This window comes from Schistocerca nitens, chromosome 10 (assembly GCF_023898315.1).
Source record: "Schistocerca nitens isolate TAMUIC-IGC-003100 chromosome 10, iqSchNite1.1, whole genome shotgun sequence".
NCBI lineage: Eukaryota > Metazoa > Arthropoda > Insecta > Orthoptera > Acrididae > Schistocerca > Schistocerca nitens.
The window spans coordinates 95,578,770-95,603,984 of record NC_064623.1 but is presented as its reverse complement, the minus strand read 5'-3'; the positions used below and the strand labels follow the sequence as shown (position 1 = coordinate 95,603,984).

Genomic DNA, 25,215 nt, shown 5'->3' with positions numbered 1-25,215 from the left:
GAAACCAGATGGCAGTTATAAGAGTCGAGGGGTATGAAAGGAAAGCAGTTGTTGGGAAGGGAGTAAGACAGGGTTGTAGCCTCTCGCCGATGTTATTCAATCTGTATATTGAACAAGCAGTAAAGGAAACAAAAGAAAAATTTGGAGTAGGTATTAAAATCCATGGAGAAGAAATAAAAACTTTGAGGTTCGCCGATGACATTGTAATTCTGTCAGAGACAGCAAAGGACTTGGAAGAACAGTTGAATGGAATGGATATCATCTTGAAAGGAGGATATAAGATGAACATCAACAAAAGCAAAACGAGGATAATGGAATGTAGTCGAATTAAGTCGGTTGATGCTGGGGGAATTAGATTAGTAACTGAGACACTTAAAGTAGTAAAGGAGTTTTGCTATTTAGGGAGCAAAATAACTGATGATGGTCGAAATAGAGAGGATATAAAATGTAGACTGGCAATGGCAAGGAAAGCGTTTCTGAAGAAGAGAAATTTGTTAACATCGAGTATAGATTTAAGTGTCAGGAAGTCGTTTCTGAAAGTATTTGTATGGAGTGTAGCCATGTATGGAAGTGAAACATGGACGATAAATAGTTTATACAAGAAGAGAATAGAAGCTTTCGAAATGTGGTGCTACAGAAGAATGCTGAAGATTAGATGGGTAGATCACATAACTAACGAGGAAGTATTGAATAGGATTGGCGAGAAGAGAAGTTTGTGGCACAGCTCGATCAGAAGGAGGGATCGGTTGGTAGGACATGTTCTGAGGCATCAAGGGATCACCATGACAACCCGCAGTACGAACATGTGCGCTCGTTCAACTCATTAAAAAAATTGATAAAGAATGAACTGCATACTAATAGAAATTGAATATTGAATGTCTGATGCATTAGTAGCCAGCAAGCAGCTATGTACTTAGTTTTAAGTTAGTATTTAAGTGTCCTTCCAGGGAACGATGCAGAGTCATGCCCTGGGTAAAATGGGGAACACAATAGTTATGTGTTTGGTACCAAAGCATAGGGGCTGCACTGAAAATAAATAATTATGTGTGTATGAGTGTGATGGTGTTAATGTGTGTATGAAAAAGCTACAGTATGCAGATATGTGAGAAGGTTGAATGTAGGTCTCGCACTACCATATGGAAAGGGGTCAGACCGAGCAAAGACAATGTGACTGAAAAGAGCGCCAAGCAAGAGTTATTACAGTACATTTGCACATGACCACAAGTTGTCTTGACATTGTTTTACACTTGTTCATTGGCACTATTCTCGTAGGCATACATTCATTTATAACAGAATACACAAGAGTGACATCATGTAGCAAAAGGAAGTATAAGTGACCACCACTGAAGTACATTGTTTACAGTCGATGATGACACTTGAATAACAACATTGTACTGTCAGGATGTATCAGTGGATAGTAAATTCAAAGTAGATTAACACCAGTAGATAGTCATGAAATGATGTACTTCATAGTTTTCCCATGATGGACGAAGGATTGCAGTAGTAGAGTAAAAATGAATCCTTCTTCCTGTCCATAACAATTCCTATAGATCAGTAGACACATCCTAGTAAACATGTTCAGAGGTGTAACTAAACGTAGTTAGGTAGGCTTAATTGTGATTTTGTGTTACAAAGCTTTCTTTCCTCTGCATGTGTAACGATGGATGCTCACGTCAGGCATGATGTATGAATGAAAAACTCATCCACATCATGTGACAGTGTGGTATGCAAATATTTTGTCAATACTGGAAAATGAGATTGAAAAATGACTACCTGTGTCATGTAAAAATAAGATGAAACAATGAATACAGATTGTTCACAAATGGACATTCAAAAGGGTAATGCTCAATGTGATAAAAATGATAAAGTTAACACTGAAAAATATTATGTGACATAAAACCACAAGAAGTGTACATAATAATGACTGTTTTGTATGCATAATTTTTGTAAAGTGTTTGTGAAATTTTTTTTTACAATATTTATGGAAAGAAATGTAAATGCCATATGAAAATGTATATGTACAGAGTAAGAAATATGCCAACACGTCGTGTCAGTGTATTATAAAATGTAAATACTTAGGTTATCATAACAATAAAGAAATGCAAAAACTACTTCAATCTGCCTGCTCACAACTGACTGGTAAAATGGACACCTGTTGCTTACAGTTGTTAGTTCAAGCTGACACCATAGTTACTGCACTGATGTCGCTTCTACACCAGGAAAAAAACTAGTCTCGGAACTTTTAAATGGATTGCGTATGTTTGGGTTGCTGTCATCACTAGCATCATCTGCAAAAAGAATGAATTCTGCGAGTTATGTTAGATGGAAGTTCATATTTGTATATGAGAAACATAAGTGGACCTAAGACTGTGCCTTGTGTAACACCCTAAGTGATTTCTCCCTAATCAGAAGAATCGCCCCCATTTTTATAGGTCGAATTATCGAGTACAACTTTCTGCATTCTTTTTATTAGAGGTGACCTTACCCCTTGTTTGACTATACCATCAGTTCAATAAAGCCCAAGTTTACCTTGGAGGATATTGTGAGTTGCTCAGTCAAGTGTCCTAAATAAGGCAAGAAAATACTGACCTGCACTATTTTGCTATTTATAGCGTTTAAAATTTGTTAAGCAAACATTGAAATGGCATTTTCAATTGAGCAGCTTGTCCTGGAAACCAAACTGTGATTCACTAATGCTACTACTTTTTTCTCAGATGGAATACAATTTTGGAGCATGTCAGCTTATCAGAGGTTTTGAAAAGTGATGTCAGCATAAGATGCCGTGTTTTACCTTTCTTACACTTGTCACTCATTCTTTCCTCTTTCTGCAGGTTGAGCCCCTACATAGCACACAGTGGCAACATCTTACACACGTCCAACAAACAGAATACAAAAATTGCACTATGCCATGGGGCGAAGAATATCCTCTCAATACTTCAGGCGCTGCCACAGACCCAGCATGACCCATACTCCTTCACTGTGGATGTCCTGCATCATTCCGTAAGTATAAAACATTTACCATTGCTGTATTATCCCCTCCTTACCATTCCATCATTTATGAGCTACATTTTTACTCAGTCATTGTAGTTCTGACGGGCGATGCAAGTTAAGTGCAGCGAAAGTCATGATCACTAACTGGTGGGAGAAATACATTCTATTCTTTCCTTCTACTCCCATTTTTCTTCTTCTTGTTTTGATTACTCAAGGGCAAATAACTTGGTGTGATCTGTTTTAATGTTGTCCTTAGTGGGCTGAATTGTAAGGCCTGTGACTAATGATAAAATCTTAAATGATAGTATTTCTCACATTTTTGTCAACGGTCTCTCAACTGTCATATGGGACAGTGGTCACAATGATCTTCAGATACTGCCCTCTTTAAGCGAAGGGTATAATGTAACACTATATGAAGAATTGCATCTTTACATATATGTAGAGAAAGTTTGTAAGGTTCTTGAAATTTTTTTTTTTTATAATAAACAACAACACAGTTTGAATTCATTGACAAATTTTTTTCCCTTTCATCCTTTGCTCCTTCTCAACTTTTTTTCTCGTCTCTACGTTTTTATTTACATGTTTTGTTGTCCGTGCACTTCTTCCTTGGCTAGACAGTACATACACAACCTCTGGAGGTGTAATTTCTAGTGCAGGCATTAGAAACATTTAAAGCAGAAAATTCTAATCTTAGCTTTTGGAATGTGTGTATTCCTTTGTTATGGGGGAAAAAAGGGTGTCTGGTCAGAATTTGAAAGGAGGGAGGCTGTGTGGGTGTCCACCTACTGTGAGGACAAGAAGAGAGAAAGGTGAAGGACAAGGAAGTAATATACTATAGTCAGATAAAATTACTTGATGTTGATGCTTCCTGTTGTAGATGGTTTCCTCCAGTCAGAGCACTCAGCATCAGGCCTGAACCGTTTGCTGTTGCCAAACCAGCACGACAATTAGGTCACTTGCAATTCCTCATCTGGCTTTCTTTCTTTGTGTATTTGGATCCCAAATCCTGCGTCCGGCCCTTTCATTTTGTATTCAGTATTCATCACACATGATAACACTCCCCCACCCCAGCCACATGCTCACACTCATAAAGCACTACTGAGATACACACATTTCATAAAGAGCACTGACCAAACACTATACAACAACATATTACAGAGTAAGGGCGTAGGATATTTATTAGTGTAACAACTTGACATGTAGAAGGCTGAAGGTTCGAATCTTGACAAATGCAGCAATTTTTGTATTTGTATTTTTCTGAACCTAATCATAAACTGTGTTCATCGTATTTATTCAGTTACTTGGTTTAAATGTAATTTTTTTATTTCTAATATTTTGCTGAATCATTTTTATCATTGTATTGACGTTTTCATTTTCTCTTATTTTTCTTCCTAACATTCCTTTTTTAATTTGGAATCTGCTTGCATTGCCCATAATCTGCAACCAGGTGCCAGCTAGGACTGTTCTTCAGTTGGCAGTGCAGCATCCCCTTTATCCAATGTGAGGATAGTTTCAGGTAGCCTATGCTAGCAAGAAATTGCAGTTTGCTTTTACCACTAAATATTAAACTTTGCAGTGGAAGATGGCTGTGCAAACAAATACATTATGACGTTTTTCTGTCTTGAGTTTGCTCATAGAGGTTATCCTTAAATACCATGATCAAAGCAATCATGATTTTAGTTATGCTGCAGTTTGTTGATAGCTGTTTCCTCAGATACATTGCACATAATGAGGCTGTGGTTAGGTTAGGACAAGAGTTTAAATTCAGGGCTTCAAAACCCATCAACTGCTGGAGTTCAGTCATTGGTCACTTAAATTCAGCTGTCGACACAGCATCTCCCATCTCTGTCATACCTCATGCCGGCCACTTCCGACATTGCTCTGCGTTACACATTAACAGCATTTGTGAAGCGACCTGCCATGTTTTTCTGTTGCCTATAACTGAGTGGTAGCCAGCAGCGGATGTGGCAGCACTGTAGTGGCAAGTGACGGATGTCCCCTACCAAGTAATTTTAATCAGACTGTATTAAACACTGCACCAGCTTCAGTTCAGAGATTATAGAAGTGGAAAAGTGTGAAGTAAAGGTGCATTAAAGACAAAGAGGTACAAAAATGGAATGAATAATACATTTTTTTTAAAAGTAGGTGGAAAAGGGATGAAAGGGTGTGTGTGTGTGGGGGGGGGGGGGGGGTGGATCATTAAAAAGAGAGAGGGAGAATAAAAAAATGGATAAATAACCGAGTAAATAATGAAATATTAGTGCTGGGGAAAAATTGGATACTGAGCTGCAAAACCTCCAATTCAACAGCTGCCTCCTCTTCCGTAGCAATTGCTTACAACCTAGGCTTTCATATAAACATATCTGATTCAGCACGAAATACTCTTGGTACCTACTATTCAGGACTTTCCTCACCAGCAACTACCTCACATCCACAATCGAATTTTATGGGCAGTCTCTCATAATGGTTCCTTTTCTTGTGATTTTCTTTCAAATAGCAGGGTCAATATGAGTAAAGGCAGTTAAGTCAGAATACATTTAGTTGTGAGCTCTTTTTTTTCATCGCTACTACAAAAAATTGCAGTCCAGTTATTTCTGTTAATATGTAATATGTTCTTCCATCCATATTACATGTTGCTCAGTGGAACTGAGTGGAACTGATGAACAAGACTTAATACTTTTTATGATCATTTCCTCAATGCAGAAAACAATTGCCAATAATTTATTGCTTAGAAAAGGAACAGAATTTAGATATCACTGAAGTCGTGCTTTCCATATCTTTGGCCCATTTGGCAGGCGCGACAGCAGGCAGTCTATATTGCGTGGCAGACAAAGCCCCCAGTCAGCTGCGGCAGTCACTCATCTCGTGTGAAATGAACAGAAATAACAAAGGAACCATATCCTTGTGGAAGAAGACGTTGAATATATGACATTAAAAGTCCATTAAACAGAAAATAGTCAAAATTGTGCCAGCTGCAGGAGTCCGAATGCTAGTACCGACAAATCTGTGACATTATACTCCTCCTCTTACAAACAATTCTTCTTCTAGTCAGAAGCACATTGTTTGTCACCCAGTATCACTCGAATAACAAATTCTTCCATACCTCTGGTAGAAGTGCTTGGTAAGGTCTGTTGGCCACAATTTGTTTTATACCATCAGGAATACTGTTAGTTGTGGTCTGGAGGACACTAGAAAATTACTCCAACAACATGTATCAAAGCAAATAAATTTATTTATTTATTTCTTACACCATGGATCCAACTGTGACAATTTCACATGGATGTAGTGTGTGTCAATTTTTACATTGTCAATGACAAGTACTTGTACACTATGTTTACAGGTAAAGAATATAAAGTTACTTAACCACTACAATGATCCATAACACAATATAATGGAATGAGAATCCTTAGACCTACAGATTACAGGTATAAAACAAAGTAAATTAAACCTGAAAAGGTCATATAACCCAGACTGTTAAATATAAGCAGTTAACACTAAAAGAGTTACATATGTGACAAGAATGTTCAGCTTAATGTTCAATTTATATGATAATACATCTTATTTTAAGGCCGTTTCTCACTGTGTTTCATAAACTCTTCCAAACTGTAAAATGACATGGCTAAAAGAAATTGCCTCAGAAGCTCTTTAAATGTAGATTTGTTGGCAATTTCACATTTGATTTCTGGAGGAAGAGCATTAAATATCTTTATACCAGAGGACTGTACACCCTTCTTCACAATCTTCAGATTTTTACCTTCAGTGTGGAAATCATGTTTCCTCCTTGTGTTATACTGATGGTATTCACTGTTACATTTGTATAAATCAGTGTTTTTACTTATGAAACACATAAGTGAGTATATATATTGAGAAGTAGTTGTAAGAATTCCCAGATTCCGGAATAGGCTTCTGCAGCTGCATCTAGGATCTACACCAGACATCACTCTTACAACACGCTTCTGACCAATGAATATTTTCTTTGCAAGAGGTTGATTTCCCCAGAAAATAATTCCATATGCCATCAAAGAATGGAAGTAACCATAGTATGCAGCTTTTTTAATGCTTAAGTTTGCACTGACAGAGATGATTCGCATTGCAAAAACTGAAGAGCTGAGTCTCTTGTAAAGATCTAAAATGTGATGGGACCAGTTTACTCTACAGTCAATCTTCACGCCTAGAAACTTTGTTACTTCCACTCTTTCTATGACCTGTGTGGCATATTTAACAGTCATTTCTTCCTCAGTTTTGGCAGTTGGGGTGAACTGAATATAATTAGTCTTACTCAGGTTAAGTGAAAGACCATTTGCAGTAAACCATTTCATTAAATCTATAAGAATAGTATTAACAGACTCTTGAACATTTTCACATTTAAGACCATTAACCATTATGTTAGTATCATCTGCAAAGATGGTAAAATTGCACTGAATCATTGAAGAATAAGGTAAATCATTTATAAATAACAGGAACAGTAAAGGACCAAGAATAGAGCCCTGTGGAACTCCACAATTTATGTCTCTCCATTCCGATGAAATCATTCCACCACACAAATTGTCTGACTTATCTAAGACTACTTTCTGTTTCCTCTCTGTCAGGTATGACTGAAGCCAGTTATTTGCTACACCACTTATTCCTAGATGGTCTGCCTTCAGTAACAGTATTTGGTGGTTCACTGTGTCAAAGGCTTTACATAAATCACAAAATAACCCTGTTGTCACCATTTTCTCATTTAGAGATTCCAAAACCTTATCTATAAAAGCATATATTGCTTGTTCAGTTGACAGACCTTTCCGGAAACCAAACTGATGTTTGCTGAGAATATTGAATTTATGTAGGTGTTCTAAAATTCTAGAATACATGAGCTTTTCTAGTACCTTTGAAAACACAGACAGGAGAGATATTGGTCTGAAATTTTTAACATCAGTTTTCTCCCCTTTCTTAAAGAGAGGCTTCACGATAGCATACTTTAGTCTATCAGGAACAATTCCTTGCTGCAAAGAGGCATTGAAAATATGACACAGTATATTGCTTACAGAAGTACAACACTGCTTTAACAATTTGCTAGAAATATTGTCTACTCCACAGGAGTTCTTGGTTTTCATGGAGGCAATTGTTCTTTCAATTTCTGATACTGTAACAGGTCTAATATGCATTTGGATGATTTTGTTAGGGAAAGCATTTCGCAAAAAGGTCAGGGCATCATTCACAGAACCCTTGCAGCCTATTTGCTCAGACACTGACAGGAAGTGTTTATTAAAGATTTCAGCTATGATCTCAGGATTTTGCACAAGATTCCCTTCATGTTTGATTATGAAGTTTTCTACAGCTCTTTTTTTATTGTTCCCTGTCTCCTTGTTAACTATTTGCCAGACAGTCTTCATTTTATTATTGGAGTTATCAATTTCTTTTACATAATACAGTGCTTTTGATGTCTGAATAACTTTCTTTAGGATTTTACAATACATGTTATAATGGCTGATTAATTCTCTGTCCCTTGACCCTCTGGTTGCAACATAAAGTTCTCTCTTATATTTACATGACACTCGAATACCCTTTGTGATCCATGGCTTCTTTAAGGACGAGGAAATATTGTTCCTAACAAACTTTTTAGGAAAAGCTTCTTCAAAGTGGGATAGGAATTCATTTATGAATATGTTGAACTTTGTATCAACATCATCTACTCTGCGAACTGAATTCCAATCTTCATGCTGCAGCTTATGGTTAAAAAATTCCAGGGTCTCTTTGTTCATAAGTCTGATTGCCTTCCAGGATGGGACTGCTTTCTTGACAGGTCTGTAGTCATGTAGAGTGAGGAGCTGTCCATCATGGTCTGATATGCCATTTACTATTGCAGTGACAGTGAAGTTTTGGTATAAATTTACATCTAAAAATATATTGTCTATCAGAGATTGACAGTCAGGTGTGATCCTAGTAGGAAAGTCAACCACTGATGTAAGATTGTAGGAACTCAGCAAATTCTGGAGCTCTACTTTGTTGTTGCATTCCATTGCGAAGTTGACATTAAAGTCCCCAAGTAAGATAATGTCATTATTTTTAGAAAATAAGGTTGATAGTAACAATTCTAACTGAACCATAAAGACTGTGAAATTGGTTCCTGGTGCCCTGTACACTGTAACTACTATTAATTTGGAACTGTTTAATGTCACTTCTATTGCACACACTTCAAACTGTTGGTCACTGCAATATTTCCTTACATCTACAGATCTAAAAGTTAAATTATTCTTAATGAAAATTACTACTCCACCTTTTCTCATGCTATCTCTACAGTAGTAGGTGGCAAGGCTATAACTGTCTATATGTAACATTTCAATTCCTTCTGTAATATGGTGTTCTGAGAAACATAAGATCTGAGCATTGTTCATAAAGTTTTTGTTATTTATGTTAACTTCTAATTGATCTAGTTTGCTTCTTATTCCCCTTATGTTTTGATGAAAAATGGAGAAGTTGTTTGGATTATTACCTATTTTGGTGGTTTCTTCTTTCTCGTGCCTGTGGTTAAAAAATCCTTCAGATGAGGAGGACACACAACTTTACGTTTACCTCCTGTTCTCTGTGATGATGTCGATTTTTCTTCAGTAGATGCTTCCTTCTTTACTGAAGATGATGAAACTGATGACTTGCTTGTTGATTTACCTTGAGCTGATGCTGTCAATTCCCTTGGAGATGATGAAGCTATTGACTTGCTTGCAGGTGGGGATAAGATTGCTGTTGCTGTAGGCTCCAGGGGTTGTACTGCTGTTGCAGCTGGTGTTTCTGCTGGCAGTGATATTTTTGACGAACTGCATGTAGGCAGGTGCACAAGTGGTGTTGCTGTAGGTTCACAGAGTGGAAATGCTGCCTTTTCTTCTTCTGCAGTACATGTAACCATTGAGTTATCTCTGTTTGGTGAAGAAACAGAATCATCTGAGCATCTAGGTACTGAAACTTCTGATCCATTCATTTTCTTCGTTTTTGTTATTAAGCATACTGGCAGAGGGATTACAGCACGACCTTCCACTGTGTTGCAGTTAATAGAATTTAACAATTGTTTGCACATAGCTTCCTTTCCCTGTGTGTTCCTGTGCATACCATGCTTTGTAAAGTGAGCTCTCTCTATGCTGTTTGCGTCAATAAAGGTAGCCTGTGGGAAACTGCAGCAGAGTTTTCTTATTTTCCTGTTGACTTTGTTAATTTCTAGGTTAACACACGAGCTACTTATTAAGTCATGCCTATGTGGAACACTAAGCACGAAAACTTTTATATGTGAGAGTTTTTCCAAAGTTTCTTTGAGTGCTCTTGTTGCATGATGGCTTTCATTACGATAAACATCGTTTGCACCACCTATTATGACACAGACAGAGGAATTTTTTGTTAGCTTTTCACAGTTTTTCACAATCTCGCCAAGAGGTGCACCTGATTTCACAACACTAGTAATTTTGTAGCGAGATTGCATAGCTATCATTATACTGGCTACTCCTTTGGCATGGCTATCTCCTAATATACATATTTCACTTTTATTTGGCACTGGATTGACATTAAGTTTCTTCCCTGTAGATTTACAAGTTAAACTCACTTTTTTGAGGTTGCTGTTTTCATCATTGGCAGACTTAAACATCACACTCGCAGCATTTAATTGTTCAGTAGGCCTGTATAATAACAGCTTGCTGCACTTGTTAGTATTTGCCGAGAATAATGTTAACATAGGTTCATGATGTTTTGAATGGATCGTTTCTATAGGATTAGGGAAACGATTACAAATAACACTTTCTTCCGAGTTTCTTCTTTTTTCAAAAGAACTTACCACTTTTTCAATGTCGAGGACGTATTTTCTTGCATTCTGTAAATCCTGTTTCAAACAATCTTCAACGGATTCATTGTGACCATTTAAAAATTTCGTGAGAGCAGTTACTTGTGGATCACACTGCGCCTGGCCACAACAACATGAGTGATCTGTCGTATTTATTTTACACAAACACGATGAGTGAATCCACTTATTAATCACTGGACACAATCTGATACCTTCTATAACCTCTTCATTGCACAATACGCAATTTATATCAATAATACTACTAAATTTCGCGGAGCAGTTTACTATAACGTCTATACTCGCCGCCATCTTGCTGTAAACCTCTAAATAGTTCTTTACTTCTGCAACAAAAAAAATGTTGATTCTGAATAATTCTGTTGACAGCTAGTCTTGCCATCATTAAAATTAAGGTGACTCATAAATGTCATTTCCAAGAATAAAATTTTTTCGATTCTTGAGTTAAAAAATAAATAAGTGAGAATTTCACACATCTGATCTTTGTTTCCAGGTGGGAACAATTCTCTCTGTTCACAGCCCTTCTGAAAAAGTGTGATAATCATACATTTGCACCTCTCATAACCCCCTGGAACCAGCAGGCCACTGCTGCAGATTCGACCTGTCAGCCCCTACCCAGCCCATGACACTTAGATCAAGTATTCCCAGTCAGTTTGGAAAGAATATTAGTGATTATGTGATTTGCTTATGTTCATTAATGTCTTATATATCTTTTGTGACACTTGCAAATGTTGCAATTTTAAACCCATTTAAACAAGTAATTTCCTCATCTCAGCTGACTGATTGTGATGGGTGAGTCTACTGTAGCACCTCTGGCATTTTATTCCAGTCAGGAATGGATGTTTTCATTTACACGTCAGTGCCAAAATTACATGTGTTGTGAGAGCTGTCTGCAGTTTGGCACCTGAATAGTAAAAGTAAGGTTATGAGGGACCAACATTTTTAAGAAAAAATTGAAATGTATTAACAGAAATAGGAACAACCAATAGTAATTCAATTCATCAATGACCAAAGCAAAAATTTTTGACAAACATTGTAATGTAAATTCTCCACACTCCTGAGAATTGAAAGAATAGCAAATGTTTTGTATGACAATTTCAAAACATTTACATTTATTTTCATAAGAAAATATATGTATATAAGTACATCAAACATTTAGATGGCAGTAAACAGCATCTTTGTGTGTCATCCCTTTTAGCTTGTCTGCTTTCTAAGTGCACGACATCGAAAATTATTTTTTTGTTTCAGTACATCTGAATTTTCCATTGTTGAAAAAGTTTTCATTAAAAAGGATGTTATCTATTTATGTTCTTATTTATGTACAAAGTTTGCTTTTTTCTGTCCAGGTGGTAAAAACCCAAATATCTTTTTGCTGTCAGGTAATTGCTTTCTCTTGAGAGAGAACATTAGTAGGAAAAAGTATCAATCCTCATGAAACCTTCGCATTGTGTCATAGGGGGGGATTAAGAATCAAAAGAACAAAGTCCATTATTGTGATATGAATTAGCTCAGTGTGATGTGTGATGTACCCTATGTATATTTATAGACATTTCCAGATTGTAATTTTCTGAATTTCTCATGGCTTCAACTTGCTGCACTTCCAATAACCCGTATTACAACCATGCCAGTCAAAACTTGGTTCCACTCATTCAGGTTTCCTTGAATACGAACAAAGCTATTACTTCAATATTTTCAGTGACCAAGTGCTGCCCTGTCTTCTGCATCTTCATTATGAATAAGCTGTGATTATTCAGGTCTTTCAAGATGGTGGCATCTGTTTTCACAAAGCTGCATACATACATTCCTCACTTGACAGCCACGCGGGGTAGCCCCCCAGTCTGAGGCACCTCGTCATGGTCCATGTGGCTCCCCCCATCAGAGGTTCGAGTCCTCCCTCGGGCGTGGGTGTGTGTGTGTTGTCCGTAGCTTAAGTTAGATTAAGTAATGTGTAGGCTTAGGGACTGATGACCTCAGCAGTTTGGTCCCATAAGACCTTATCACAAAGTGCCAAAGTGCTCTCTTGACAAACACTCAGGTGCCATATCACAAATAATTCCGTACAAAATGTCTGTGACTGTTTGGAACAACCATTGATACTTAGCAACCATTATGCCTCCAATCTGGAAGCTCTGCAGGATGTAATGGCTTCAACTTCTGAATGCTCTTTCTCACCAAATGGCAGCTGTTATCAAGTCAAGAAAGAGAGAGTCACATGGTGTTAGTGTGATGTGGGGGTGACTTTTTTTTAGTCCAGTGGTTATTTGTCGTGTGCACTATTGCATGACTGCTAGCAGACAGGTGGGTAAAGGAGAGCTGAATAGGGGTATTCCACATTGAGAAATACTCTCACACCACCTGCAGCCATCTTCCCACTGAGATCATCCTATCTGTGGGGGCTATAGCCTCATTTAACAGGGACACAGTGGCTTTGTCTGTCAGGAGAACAACAGTCCCTTCTTATGAATACTGATTCCATTCACGTTCCACAGCAGTGTGGGAGAAGGTTTACTGAGAAAATGATTCTTTTTCTTTGCCTTCCACTTTCTGATAGGGGGAGAGCCTACATTACAGAGAGATTATATACACTATGTGATCAAAAGTATCCGGACACCTGGCTGAAAATGACTTACAAGTTCGTGGTGACCTCCGTTGGTAATTCTGGAATTCATATGGTGCTGGCCCACCCTTACCCTTAATGACAGTTTCCACTCTCGCGGACATATGTCCAATCAGGTGCTTGGAGGTTTCTTGGGAAATGGCAGCCCATTCTTTATGGAGTTCTGCACTGAGGAGAGGTATCGATGTCAGTTGGTGAGGCCTGGCATTGCTTGATCATGTTGAAAGATGCAGTCACCATCCCCGAATTGCTCTTCAGCAGTGGGAAGCAAGAAGCTGTTTAAAACATCAATATAGGCCTATGCTGTGATAGTGCCATGCAAAATAACAAGGGGTACAAGCCCCCTCCATGAAAACCATGACCACACCATAAAACCATCGTCTCCAAATGTTACTGTTGGCACTACACACGCTGGCAGGTGACGTTCACCGGGCATTCGCCATACCCACAACCTGCCATCAGATCGCCACATTGTGTGCCATGATTCATTACTCCACACAATGTTTTTCTACTGTTCAACAGTCCAATGTTTACGCTCCTTACACCAAGCGAGGCATCATTTGGCATTTACCGGCATGATGTGTGGCTTATGAGCAGCCGCTCAACCATGAAATCCAAGTTTTCTCACCTCCAGCCTAACTGTAATAGTACTAGCGGTGGATCCTGGTGCAGTTTTGAATTCCTGTGTGATGGTTTCGATAGATGTCTGCCTATTACATATTATAACCCTCTCCAACTGTTGGCAGTCTGTCAATCAACAGACAAGGTCGGCCTGTACGCTTTTGTGCTGTATGTGTCCCTTCACATTTCCACTTCACTATTACATCGGAAACAGTGGATCTAGGGATGTTTAAGAGTGTAGGAATTTCACATACAGATGTATGACACAAGTGACACCCAATCAATTGACCACGTTCGAAGGCCATGAGTTCCATGGAGCACCCCATTCTGCTCTATCATGATGTCTATTGACTAGTGAGGTCGCTAATATGGAGTGCCTGTCAGTAGGTGGCATCACAATGCACCTAATATGAAAAATGTATGTTTTTGGGGTGTCCGGATACTTTTGATCACATAGTGTAGCTATACATAAATAATAGTTTCAAACATAGACTGCCTGTATATCTGCTCATGATTTAACTTGTGTTAGACTACCACCAATAAGTCCCAAATGCTTTACAGAATTGAGTACTCACATATAAAACAACTTCAAACATCTGATTACTTTGCACATGAATTAATGTGTTAAATATTTGTCATTTTAGCTTGTAAGCAAGAAAAAGTTTATGATAGCCTTGAAATTATACTTACAGTTTGTTGGAAGTTTCTAAGTACTCTCATTATGAACACTGGATGAGTATACTCAGGGAAATTTGTGCTCCATTTTAGGCAAAAGCTAATTTTTCACACATTTCAATGTTTACGGCACTGTATCTTGTTATCTACCTTGTTGTACAGCTGCATAATTTTGCAGGTAAATTAAGTGATTTATTATTATACAGATACTATGTGCAAAGTGTTTTCTGAGTAGAGTCAGTAGTAAAGAAATAATAAATTAAAACATCATGCCTAATGCTGAAGTTCCACTGCATGAACTGCAAAAATGTATCAATCAATAAACTTTCTTCCTTCCATTGTTTTGTGAGAGGTGTAGTGGGGGCGGGGATGGGGGGAGCTGTCAGTGAGAAAAAGTTTTGTAAAGGTTCAAAATTATCTGTAAAATTTGCTGGAAGTTGCTAAGTGCTCTCATTATCAAATGCTGGATGAATGAAGCCCTCGTATTTGCATGCCGTGAGTTACTCTGCCTCAAGACAAACATAAAGTTTCTAGTTATGATACTTTCCCTCTTGTGTTAAACTTTTAACATAAGATAATACCTCTTAATGAGTAGATTGTGATAGCATTTTAAATTCGGTCAATAATTCTCAAAATATTGAAAATCAAATTTTTGTTGCCCATATGTTGCATCTGGTACCAGGTTTTTTGGTTAGTTGGTTGGTTAGTTGATTTGGGAGAGAGGACCAAACAGCAAGGTCATTTGTTCCATTGGATTAGGGAAGGGTGGGAGAAGGAAGTCAGCCACACCGTTTCAAAGGAACCACCCTGGCATTTGCTGAAGTGATATAGGGAAATCACAGAAAACCTAAATCATAATGGTCAGACGCGGGTTTCAACTGTCATCCTTCCAAATGCAAGTGGTACTGGGTTTTGGGGTTGTTTTCTAGTACAGTAATATATATTATCACTAGAAAAATGCATTTTTTTTAAGAGCACAAATTAGTCATTACAACTATTGCTAGATGTTGCTGCAGTAATCAGTTCTCTAAATTATATTTATTTTTACAGGAGATAAAGACTATATTGACAGTTACAGGAGTGTTCAAAGAGCTAACACCAGAACAAGACGAATCGCCTCGACATTTTATGCGTACCTTTGTCCTTGTCAGACTAGCGAAAGAGGAATACCAGATAGTTAATGATATTGCGCACGTTACAAATGCGGCAACGGGAGAAGCAGAGGTAAGCTGAATTACAAGAATTGTATTCTGTAACATGTATTTGTATCCTATGCTGCATTTGGATGGTAAGTGATGCTGTGCATCGGGGACATAAAGCATATGATGAGTTGCAGAATTGCTGTAATTTGCTTTCTCCTTCTGGAGTCATCAAACAGTAAACCACTTATCCACAATTCGAGGTGAACTACTACTCCTTTGTGACTGCAGAAGTTCTGCTTTTGTCATTCGGATTCACAAATAACATAATTATTCAATTTTTGCTTTTCTTTTAATCAAATAATTAGTTTCTCAGTTTACCACACATACTTCTGTTTATTTCAGCCAAACAAATAATGGTTTACTGTCAGCTGTTCTTTCGCGAACAAGATCTGTACTCCAGCTAACTGCTTCCAGTGTCTATGCTCGGTATTTATGCAGTTGCCTTCAACATCTGTGGAAGTACATAGGATTGTAGTACTCTGAAATCTCTCTTGGCACTCTGTGCAGCACCAGCTCTAATGTTAGGACTATGCCCAACTGAATCCGTCCACCGCACGTTGCACGACGAGCAAGTAGGATTAAATATTAAAATGTAAAACCCAGTGTCAGAACATATAAAAAATATCCACATCTGAATACCAGAAGTTCCCAGGCTATTTGCACATTTCTGTCTCTTTCAATAACTTTTAAATTAGACAATAGAGTTGCTTTAACAAATGCTCATTTATAAATGGCCAGGGCACATAAATTATTATACCTTTAATGAATTTGGGAAATTTCTTAAAGTTTAGTTCTACTGAATTTTTTGCCCTGTCAGTTGCAGTGTTTACTGTTTACTCTTCTATCCTGTTTTTGTTTTAAATTTGTCCATCACATTAATGACCATTTTTCTGGTATACCTCTCAGTCTGATTGTGGCAGTTTCCCGTACTGTGCTGGCTCCCCGCCTCTGCCACAGAATACAGCAGACAAACTGGTTAAATATGAATATGCCCAGCAGAAATTTTCTACTATTCACATTCAGTTTGATGGTGCTCACAATTTTCCTCTCTGAGTAATTAACATTCTTGATGGCAGGAGTGTCATATAGGCACTGGTGGGGGTGGTAATCTGTAGCATATCACAGATGAATGTCATTAGTGGAGCATTCCATGGACAAATGCTGAAGAAGAATACTGCTCTTTAAAGAATGAAGGATAAGGCTTGTTCATGGAAGTCTATACAGATGTGGATCAATTATTACAGGTAAAAGAATGGTCAGAAGTTCGTATCTGTGGTTGTACATGCAACAACAATCGTCCACTCATCCATTGTCAATACTGGAATACAATTTTCATTTACTAATGTTAGTTGTGATTGTTGCACGTGGCTGTAAGAAGCAGCACCACAAATTAGCAGTTACATTGCATGAAAATTTGTCTATGACCAGATTCTACATTATTTTTTATGAAATGTAAGCTGCAGAGTCTGTTAGCAGTATACAAAATGTGATAGAGATTACCTCTCATCAATTTGCCATCATCAAACTGCAATTTTGTTTTGTGCAACTGAGAGATACAAATAGAAATTAATTAAAATTTTACTTGACTGACATTCCAATCAGACCACAACAGAGTCCCACAGCTTAGTGTATACACTTCAGCAGATGAAAATAATTTAGGGCAAGCCTACCATCAGAACTTATCAAATGGGTTAAAGAGGTTTAGAAATTTCATTCCCTGGAGGGGGGTGTGGGTGTGCAAGGCTTGTTGATACTGATTAGGAACTTGTGAACCCAGAGTTGATGTGGATAGCATTTAGTTTTTCCACACAAACCTAAGTCTATTAATAATCATGTGTAAAGCTTTTATTCTTCTTCTTTCTCTTCCTCTTCCTCTTCTTTTGTTACCGGCCGGCTAAGGGCTATGTTTAAGTCACTAATTTAGCACTGTGCTTTCCCCCAGTACTCCTTGATCTGTTCACCTTTCCTTCCTTTCTTCTCAGAACTATTTTGTCTCAGAAACCTTCCCGCCTCTAAATTTTATTCTTTCAACCTGGCCAAGGGAGCAGTGTGCCGATCTCACACCCCTCCTTACTGTATCCAGAAACGCTACCGGCAGAGGACGATGCAGCAGTCGGTTGGTCCCGACTGTCCCATCAGGGCCAGAACAACGAGCTTTGCTTACTTCTTGCTTTGCTTCAATTTCTTGCTTTGCTTCAGTTTCTAGCTTTTTTTATGCCAATTTCTTCTAGTTCTTGAAGCATTTCCCTAAGCAAGTGGGCTTTGCCTTTTAATTTTTTAAGAGGGGTAGGACATCAAACGGGCCGTCTTGGAGCAGTAGAGACACCACAGGACATTTTAATTTCCACTGTCTATACTTTTAGGAATAAATTCATAAAACTTTGTCAGCATGACCAGGAAGGATTCAGATTTCACAATCATAGCAGTGGAAGTTCAAAAACATAACAAAATAATTTTTTTTGTACGTGTGAAAGTTCATCATTTTTTCACTTCTATTGGCAGAGATAGTTAGAGGCCACAAAATGTATTGACGGATGAAGGCTGTATATGGTGAGTACAGTCTGAGTCATTCAAGTGTTGTGGAATGGTGCAAACGATTCCTTGATGGGTACAAGTCACTGGAAGATGATACTAGTCCTGGACAGGCTCATCATGTCATCACACCGGAAATGGTTGCAGAAGTGAGTGCTTTAGTCTTGGACTAAGTCCTGACATTTCACCATGTGACTTTCATGTGTTTGGACCTCTAAAACAAGTTATTCGCAGACATCGATTCGCAACGGATGATGAAGTGCCTGTCTGGGTCCAGGCCTGGATCCAACAGCAGCCTATTAGCTTCTTCAAGGATGGAATAGACTGGCTAGTGTCGCAATGGGATAAATGTGCCAACAGTTTTGGCGACTATTTTTGAGTACGTTTGCTGTGTATAATTACATTTTTGAGTTAATAAAATCGTTACCGTTACTTTATACTAGTGACCGGGTTTCGTTTGAATGCCCCTAATATATAAAACATAAAAAAAACATGTACCCAAAATAAGCACTGTCAAAAAATACACAAACAAACCGTATAACAAACGCAGATGATGTGTAGTGTTGGGTCACTGTCAGTATGCGGGCCATTTGTGTTTCTTTATCAGAATTTGATTAAACTTTTTGCGTCCTGCACTGTTCTTTATCTTGGCTACAGTTGTACTAATGTCTGTGTGATAATATTATGACTGTTTGTTGAAATGGCACCATAGCCTAGCAGTTAAGTCATTTGGCTCGTATGTTTAAGATTGTGGGTTAGAGTCTTGTCGGATGCTGTCTAATTTTGTTTGTGTGGTTATTGAAATAACTCATTATAATTTTTTCAGTTAATTTGTTATGATTTATTTCATTTCTCATTTGCTGTTTTGTATTAACTTTCTTATTTGCTCTCATTTTTTTCTTCATTTCATTCTTTATTTAATTTATCTTTGGCCATATGATTCTAATTACTGTTGTGTATTTACTCCTTTTTAAGTGTACTCCTTTTTATCCTTCTGTATTTTCTGCATGTTGTTGGAATCATTCTTTCTATTACTCATTTTTCTTGAATTTTGTTTTATTTTTTTAACTACTGTGTTTTCGTGGTGTGAGAAGAATTTATGTTGTAAATGTTTGTTTGAGGATTGACAACCAAAAATTGCTTGTCTAACAATGAAAAATAAATTTTTCACCCCACTGCACAGCCAACATAAGTAGACTATTTCATGTTTTATTTTTTTTAAATTAATAGATCAGTAATTTTTAAACAATTTCTGTATTACAATGGATAAATTTAAAAAATTAAAATCATGTGAACAAATAGTCCAAAAGAAAAAAGGATGAAATAAAGAAAAAATGAGAGCAACAAAGAAAGTTAATACAATAATTTAAATGAAATTATTCAAATGGCATAGTGAAGGATGGCTAGGGCCTCCCGTCGGGTAGACCATTCGCCTGGTGCAAGTCTTTCAAGTTGAAACCACTGTGGCGACTTGCATGTTGACTGGTGAAGGATTAGAAATAAAATATTTGCATTTAAACAAATTAATTAAATAAAAATAGTGATCTCAGACATTTCCATAAAGATTTTAAAAACTACAGATAGCACTTAACAGGACTCAGACACACAACATTGTGCACACCATCGAAGTTACTTAACCACTAGCCTAATGCCACTGCTTCCAAAATGTGTGTTATTTTCAAGGCTGTAGTGGATCAAGAGAATTTCTTTTGTGTCCATTACATGTAAATGAGGGCTGACCTGGCCCAGTGGCTGTAGAGTGCAATGCCTGGAACCCTACTCTATAAGCGGTTTAATAAAGTCAATCCCATTCATGGGGACCTCCACTTCTGTGTTCTCTGTTTGCATCTTCCTCCTTTTATAAAGCATATTTGAACCATCACACTAGTTTTTGTAATAAGTGATGTTAGCAACGACATCCAAATCATCTTTGAAGAAAGTCCTCTCTAACAAAAATGCTTAATGTGATTTGTGCTTAAGAATTGTGCTTGCTGAAGATGGCCAATTTATGGCAGAATCCAGTCACAAAAATGGCCAATTTATGGCAGAATCCAGTCACAATTATAAGCATATATCTGTGGTTGTGTCTAAAAGAGTGTAATGAATTGTGTACTTACCATTTTTCCTCAATAATTTTTGTTGTATCAATCTGACACTTTCACCTGGTCACTTGTATAACTGTTAGTTCTGTATTGCATACACTTTATTATTTTGTAGTGGAGGTTGCAAGTAGTTTGTACAGGTTTGTTTACTATGTTTCCTCATTAACCTTCAAGTATTGTGAAATAATAACTAACAGTAAATACAGTATATAAGATGGCAGTTAATTATTTATCTTTCCCCACAGAATGCATTTAAATACCCAAAGCCAGATACAGTCCTAAAGAAAATCAGGCCACCGAGGGAGGTGACAGAGAGTGATAAAAATTCTATGATTGAAAAGTTATCACAGCTTACCGACATGACAGCTGAGTGGTCACGCAGGTATGTGTCATTTTTTTACTGGATCCCTACAGAAAAAGATATTGCATTTGACTCTCTTCTACTTTATTTTTATTCAGTTAGTCCTCTGTTTTGATGTCATTATCATGAAAGCTGTAGTAACATGTACATAACTTTTTAGGGGTAAGAAGAAGAAACTGCAGTAGGCATTGACTAATAATCTTCTAATTTTGTTCCCATCTACATCTACCTCTACATCTATACTCTGCAAACCACTGTGAGATGCATGGCAGGGGATAAGTCCCATTGTACCAATTTTTAGGATTTCTTTCTGTTCCATTCACATTTGGAGCATGGGAAGAATATTTGAATGCCTCTCTATGTGCAGTAATTATTCTAACCTTACCTTCATGATCTGTTTTTGAATAATATGTAAATCATTTAAAGCCTGTTCTTGAAACTTAGTCGACCTTCTCAGGATATTTTACGTCTGTCTTCAAGAATCTTCCAGTTCAGTTCTATCAGAATCTCTGACACTCTAGCGTGGATTAAACAAACCTGTGACCATTTATGCCGCCCTTCTCTGAATACGTTCAATATCCCATTTTAGTCCTATCTGGTATAGGTCCCACGCACTTGAGCAATATTCTAGAACTGGTCGCATGAGTGATTTGAGAGCCAACTCGTTTGTAGATTAATTGCACTTACCCAGTATTCCATCAATAAACTGAAGTGTCCATCTGCTCTACCCGTGAATAAACGTTTGTGATCACTTCATATCTGCACAAAGTGTTACACCCAGGTAGTTGTATGAGTTGTTCAATTCCAACAGTGCTCATTGATACTATAGTCATGACTATAGAAAGAATAATGAGCAGTTATAATTACAGTGGTTGATATGATAGAGCATGCACTGGCAATTTGACAACACATTTCATCTGGTGCAGTTGGGGCTTTGCCATAGACTGCATTTTTGAGCGCTCCCCAAAGAAAGAAATTGAAAGGAGTCAAATCAGTGGACCTCGCAGGCCATTTGACAACAGAATTTCGTCCTATCCATTGTCCAGGAAAGTTCTCATTCAGTATCTTCATTGCAACATGGGACGAGTGTGCTGGACAACCATTGTGCTGCAGCCATATACACTGTCGCATTTCCCGTGGTACGTCTTCTAGAAGAACCGGTGGAATGTTTGTCAGTAAGTTTGCATACAAATGTCCATTTAGAGCACCTGAGATGAAGTAAGGTCCCACAATGTAATTGCCTATGACACTGCACAATGTTTTTACACTCCACAGCTGTTGATGTTACACGTGAAGAAGCCAATGTGGATTTTTGGCAGCAGCCCTGTGTGGGCTCTGCAAAACAAAATTGCATCAAATGTCCTATTTGGTGTAAGGAGTTGAACACATTTATAAATAGCAACATGAGACCAACTACAGTTCACAGTCTGGTTGGAGTTCAGCACCGAGTATGCGTAACAAAACAACTCACAGCACGTGAAGAAGATGGCAGGAATGGTCGTTGAAATATTATCCACAAAATGGAAACAACAATTCAGCTGAGCACTCATTAGCATGCAAGTAATTTATTGTGCTGAGGGAACCTGAAAGATATTTTGTGTGACGCAAAGCAAACAAATTACTTTATTGATCTGAATGTAAACTGCAATGGTTACCAAAACTTTGACCAAGAAAAATGAGTGTGTGGCTCTACAAATACCACTATATTATTGGATCACAAAAACTTGTTAACTGCAGTGCCTGTTCCTTAGTTCAGAACAGAGCAACAGTATTACAAGTGTTTGGAAAGTGACCATTGTATATAAGGCAGTAGTTTAACTATCTATGACTGTTAACAGTTAATTACATAGTGACTCTTATTGTGCTCATAGTTCCACTGTTTTAAGTGACAGAATGGGCACAGTTTTCCTCTAAAGAGTAAAGTTTAGTAAAGAAATAAAATCATCAACAAACTTCTGAATTAGTGACAGTTATGGTGCAAGTGTCAAACACTTAGTTACTCCTGATGCAAAGAGTACATCTAATAGTGAAGCTTTCAAGAAGTGTGGTTCAAGAAATGGGGCAGTGTTCATTGTCCTGGATGATGACGTGCTTGGAGTTCTTGGTAGGAGAGTGACGAATATATTGAAACTGATGAAATGACTACCAGATGTGAAGTTAACAGTGACATCAAGGAAGACTGTGATTAGAAGTCTGCCATGCCTATGTAATTTATCTGTGTAATAAAATATGAAAAAGTGGTTAAGAACGACTCTACATAGGACAGTTTTTCTAAGTGGGTAATGTGACATTTTGTTTCTATTGAGAATGAGCTTCCCTCTCCTCCTCCCCCCCCCCTTTTCCTATTTTCAAAATTAATCCTATGTTTCATATTTTTTGATCCGGCTTATGAGCTACATTCAGTTTCTCTCTTCAGCAGTTACTGATAAGCACTGTACATACACTGTGTGATCAAAAGTACCTGGACACTCCCAAAAATGTACGTTTTTCATATTAGGTGCATTGTGCTGCCACCTACTGCCAGGTACTCCTTATCAGCAACCTCACTAGTCATTAGACATCATGCAAGAGCAGAATAGGGTGTTCCGCAGAACTCACAGACTTCAAACATGGTCAGGTGATTGGGTGTGACTTGTGTCATATGTCTTACACGAGATTTCCACAATCCTAAACATCCCTAGCTCCACTGTTTCCAGTGTGATAGTGAACATGAAGGGACACATACAGCACAAAAATTTATGGGCCGACCTCGTCTGTTGACTGAGAGAGATCGCCGACAGTTGATGAGGGTCATAATGTGTAATAAACAGACATCTATCCAGACCATCACACGGGAAAGACAAACTGTAGTGCATGTTACGCAAATTTACATTAGCGTGATTAGTAAAAGTCGCTTCATCGGTAAAGGGCACACATTGGAAAAATGCAGGTCATCTCTAACTTTCTGAGGGGCAAACTGACAGATTCTGTACAGGATTCAAAATCAGAGGCATCGAGTACCTAGTGTAGTGACAGATGATAGGAATAGAAATTCTGTTTGTGCAGGGTGCGAATAACACTTGTCTGGCTGATTCCTCATTCCTTGACCATATGTCTCGTGCCACTGTGTGGACTCATTAGTGTCATAGCCAACACAGCTACTTCGTGTTCTCTGTTTTCTTTCTTGTTGCCTTTTTGACTTTCGAGCAGCCTGATCACACTAGCATCTTAACAATTCATGCAGTTGTCTGGCATGTCAGACATTGGTGATCTGGATAGATAGCCCTGTACTGCTGTGCTGTTGTAAGACATTTCCTTTACATTCACCATATAGGAGTAATATATCCAGTTTCTCCTCATTGGTGTACGTGTCTGCACACATCGAATTTTGAGCAGAAATGAGCAGTGTGCAGTGCAGACAACTAATAGGCAAATGTGTTGACGTTCTTGCACAGCATAGTATGAGAGCTCTGCTTGGCGGTGTTTGCACAGCTAATGCCGATTCCGGCCACCGTGCTCTAGGACATTTCTTGAATTTTTGTGCGACAGGTTTCAATGTCAACATTAAAGAAGGCTATATGACTGTAATTGTCTTCTAAAGAGCTATGAGATGCAGTTGTAAAAAGTATACGGTTCCATTGTAAAAAAAAGTACTTACTTCAATATCTCAGTTGACACCAGGACTAAAAAGTTAACTAAACAAAAAAATGTGTGTCCCTTGATGCTCTTAACATTTGCTGAAAACTGTGTTTTGACATGTGTAACCGTTCACAAAATAAAAAGGGGTATTGCTTCTTATGTGATTCATCCTATACAGTGTGGGGGAGGGGGTAACAAAATACAATGCATGTGTCAGAACACGAGCTCCAGAGATGTGATGCTCATATTAGCTCATTCATACTCTTTGGACCATCCCTGTACCACCGCCAAGATGGAAACTGAAGCAAGAAATTACTGAAATACAAGTGGATACTGAATTTTTTTTAAAAAAAGGTATTTTATTCAGTGTTGTGCTTTCAGACATTCAACTGAGTTGCTTCCATCTTGCCATTGCTAAATATGTCGGTGAATTGGGTACAATCCCAGTGTGCCTCTCCCCTCTCTCAGTCCATCACCTCCTGTGCCAGCTCTCTGTCTATGCTCTTCCAATCTCCTCTTCCCCCCTTTCTGTAACTGTGAGTCTTGTTTATTGTTATTGCAAATTCATATTCAGTAATAGTCTTCTAATCATATGCCATAAACACAGCATTTCTGTTTTCTGGGAAAACCAAGTGTGAGGAAGAAAAAAAACGCATTGTTGAGTATACTTATTATTATTA

At 37.9% G+C, this 25,215-nt stretch overlaps 1 protein-coding gene across 4 annotated transcripts in view; it reads left to right on the top strand.

Moving 5' to 3' along the window:
* The window catches only part of LOC126210640 (nuclear RNA export factor 1-like), a 140,879-nt gene that overhangs the window by 100,054 nt on the left and 15,610 nt on the right, over positions 1-25,215 (top strand). For all 4 annotated transcript variants that reach the window (XM_049939958.1, XM_049939959.1, XM_049939957.1 and 1 more), the window contains 3 exons: positions 2,832-3,000; positions 15,771-15,944; positions 20,802-20,938. In XM_049939958.1, the coding sequence (XP_049795915.1) occupies positions 2,832-3,000; positions 15,771-15,944; positions 20,802-20,938 (480 nt within the window). The remainder of the gene's footprint in view (positions 1-2,831; positions 3,001-15,770; positions 15,945-20,801; positions 20,939-25,215) is intronic.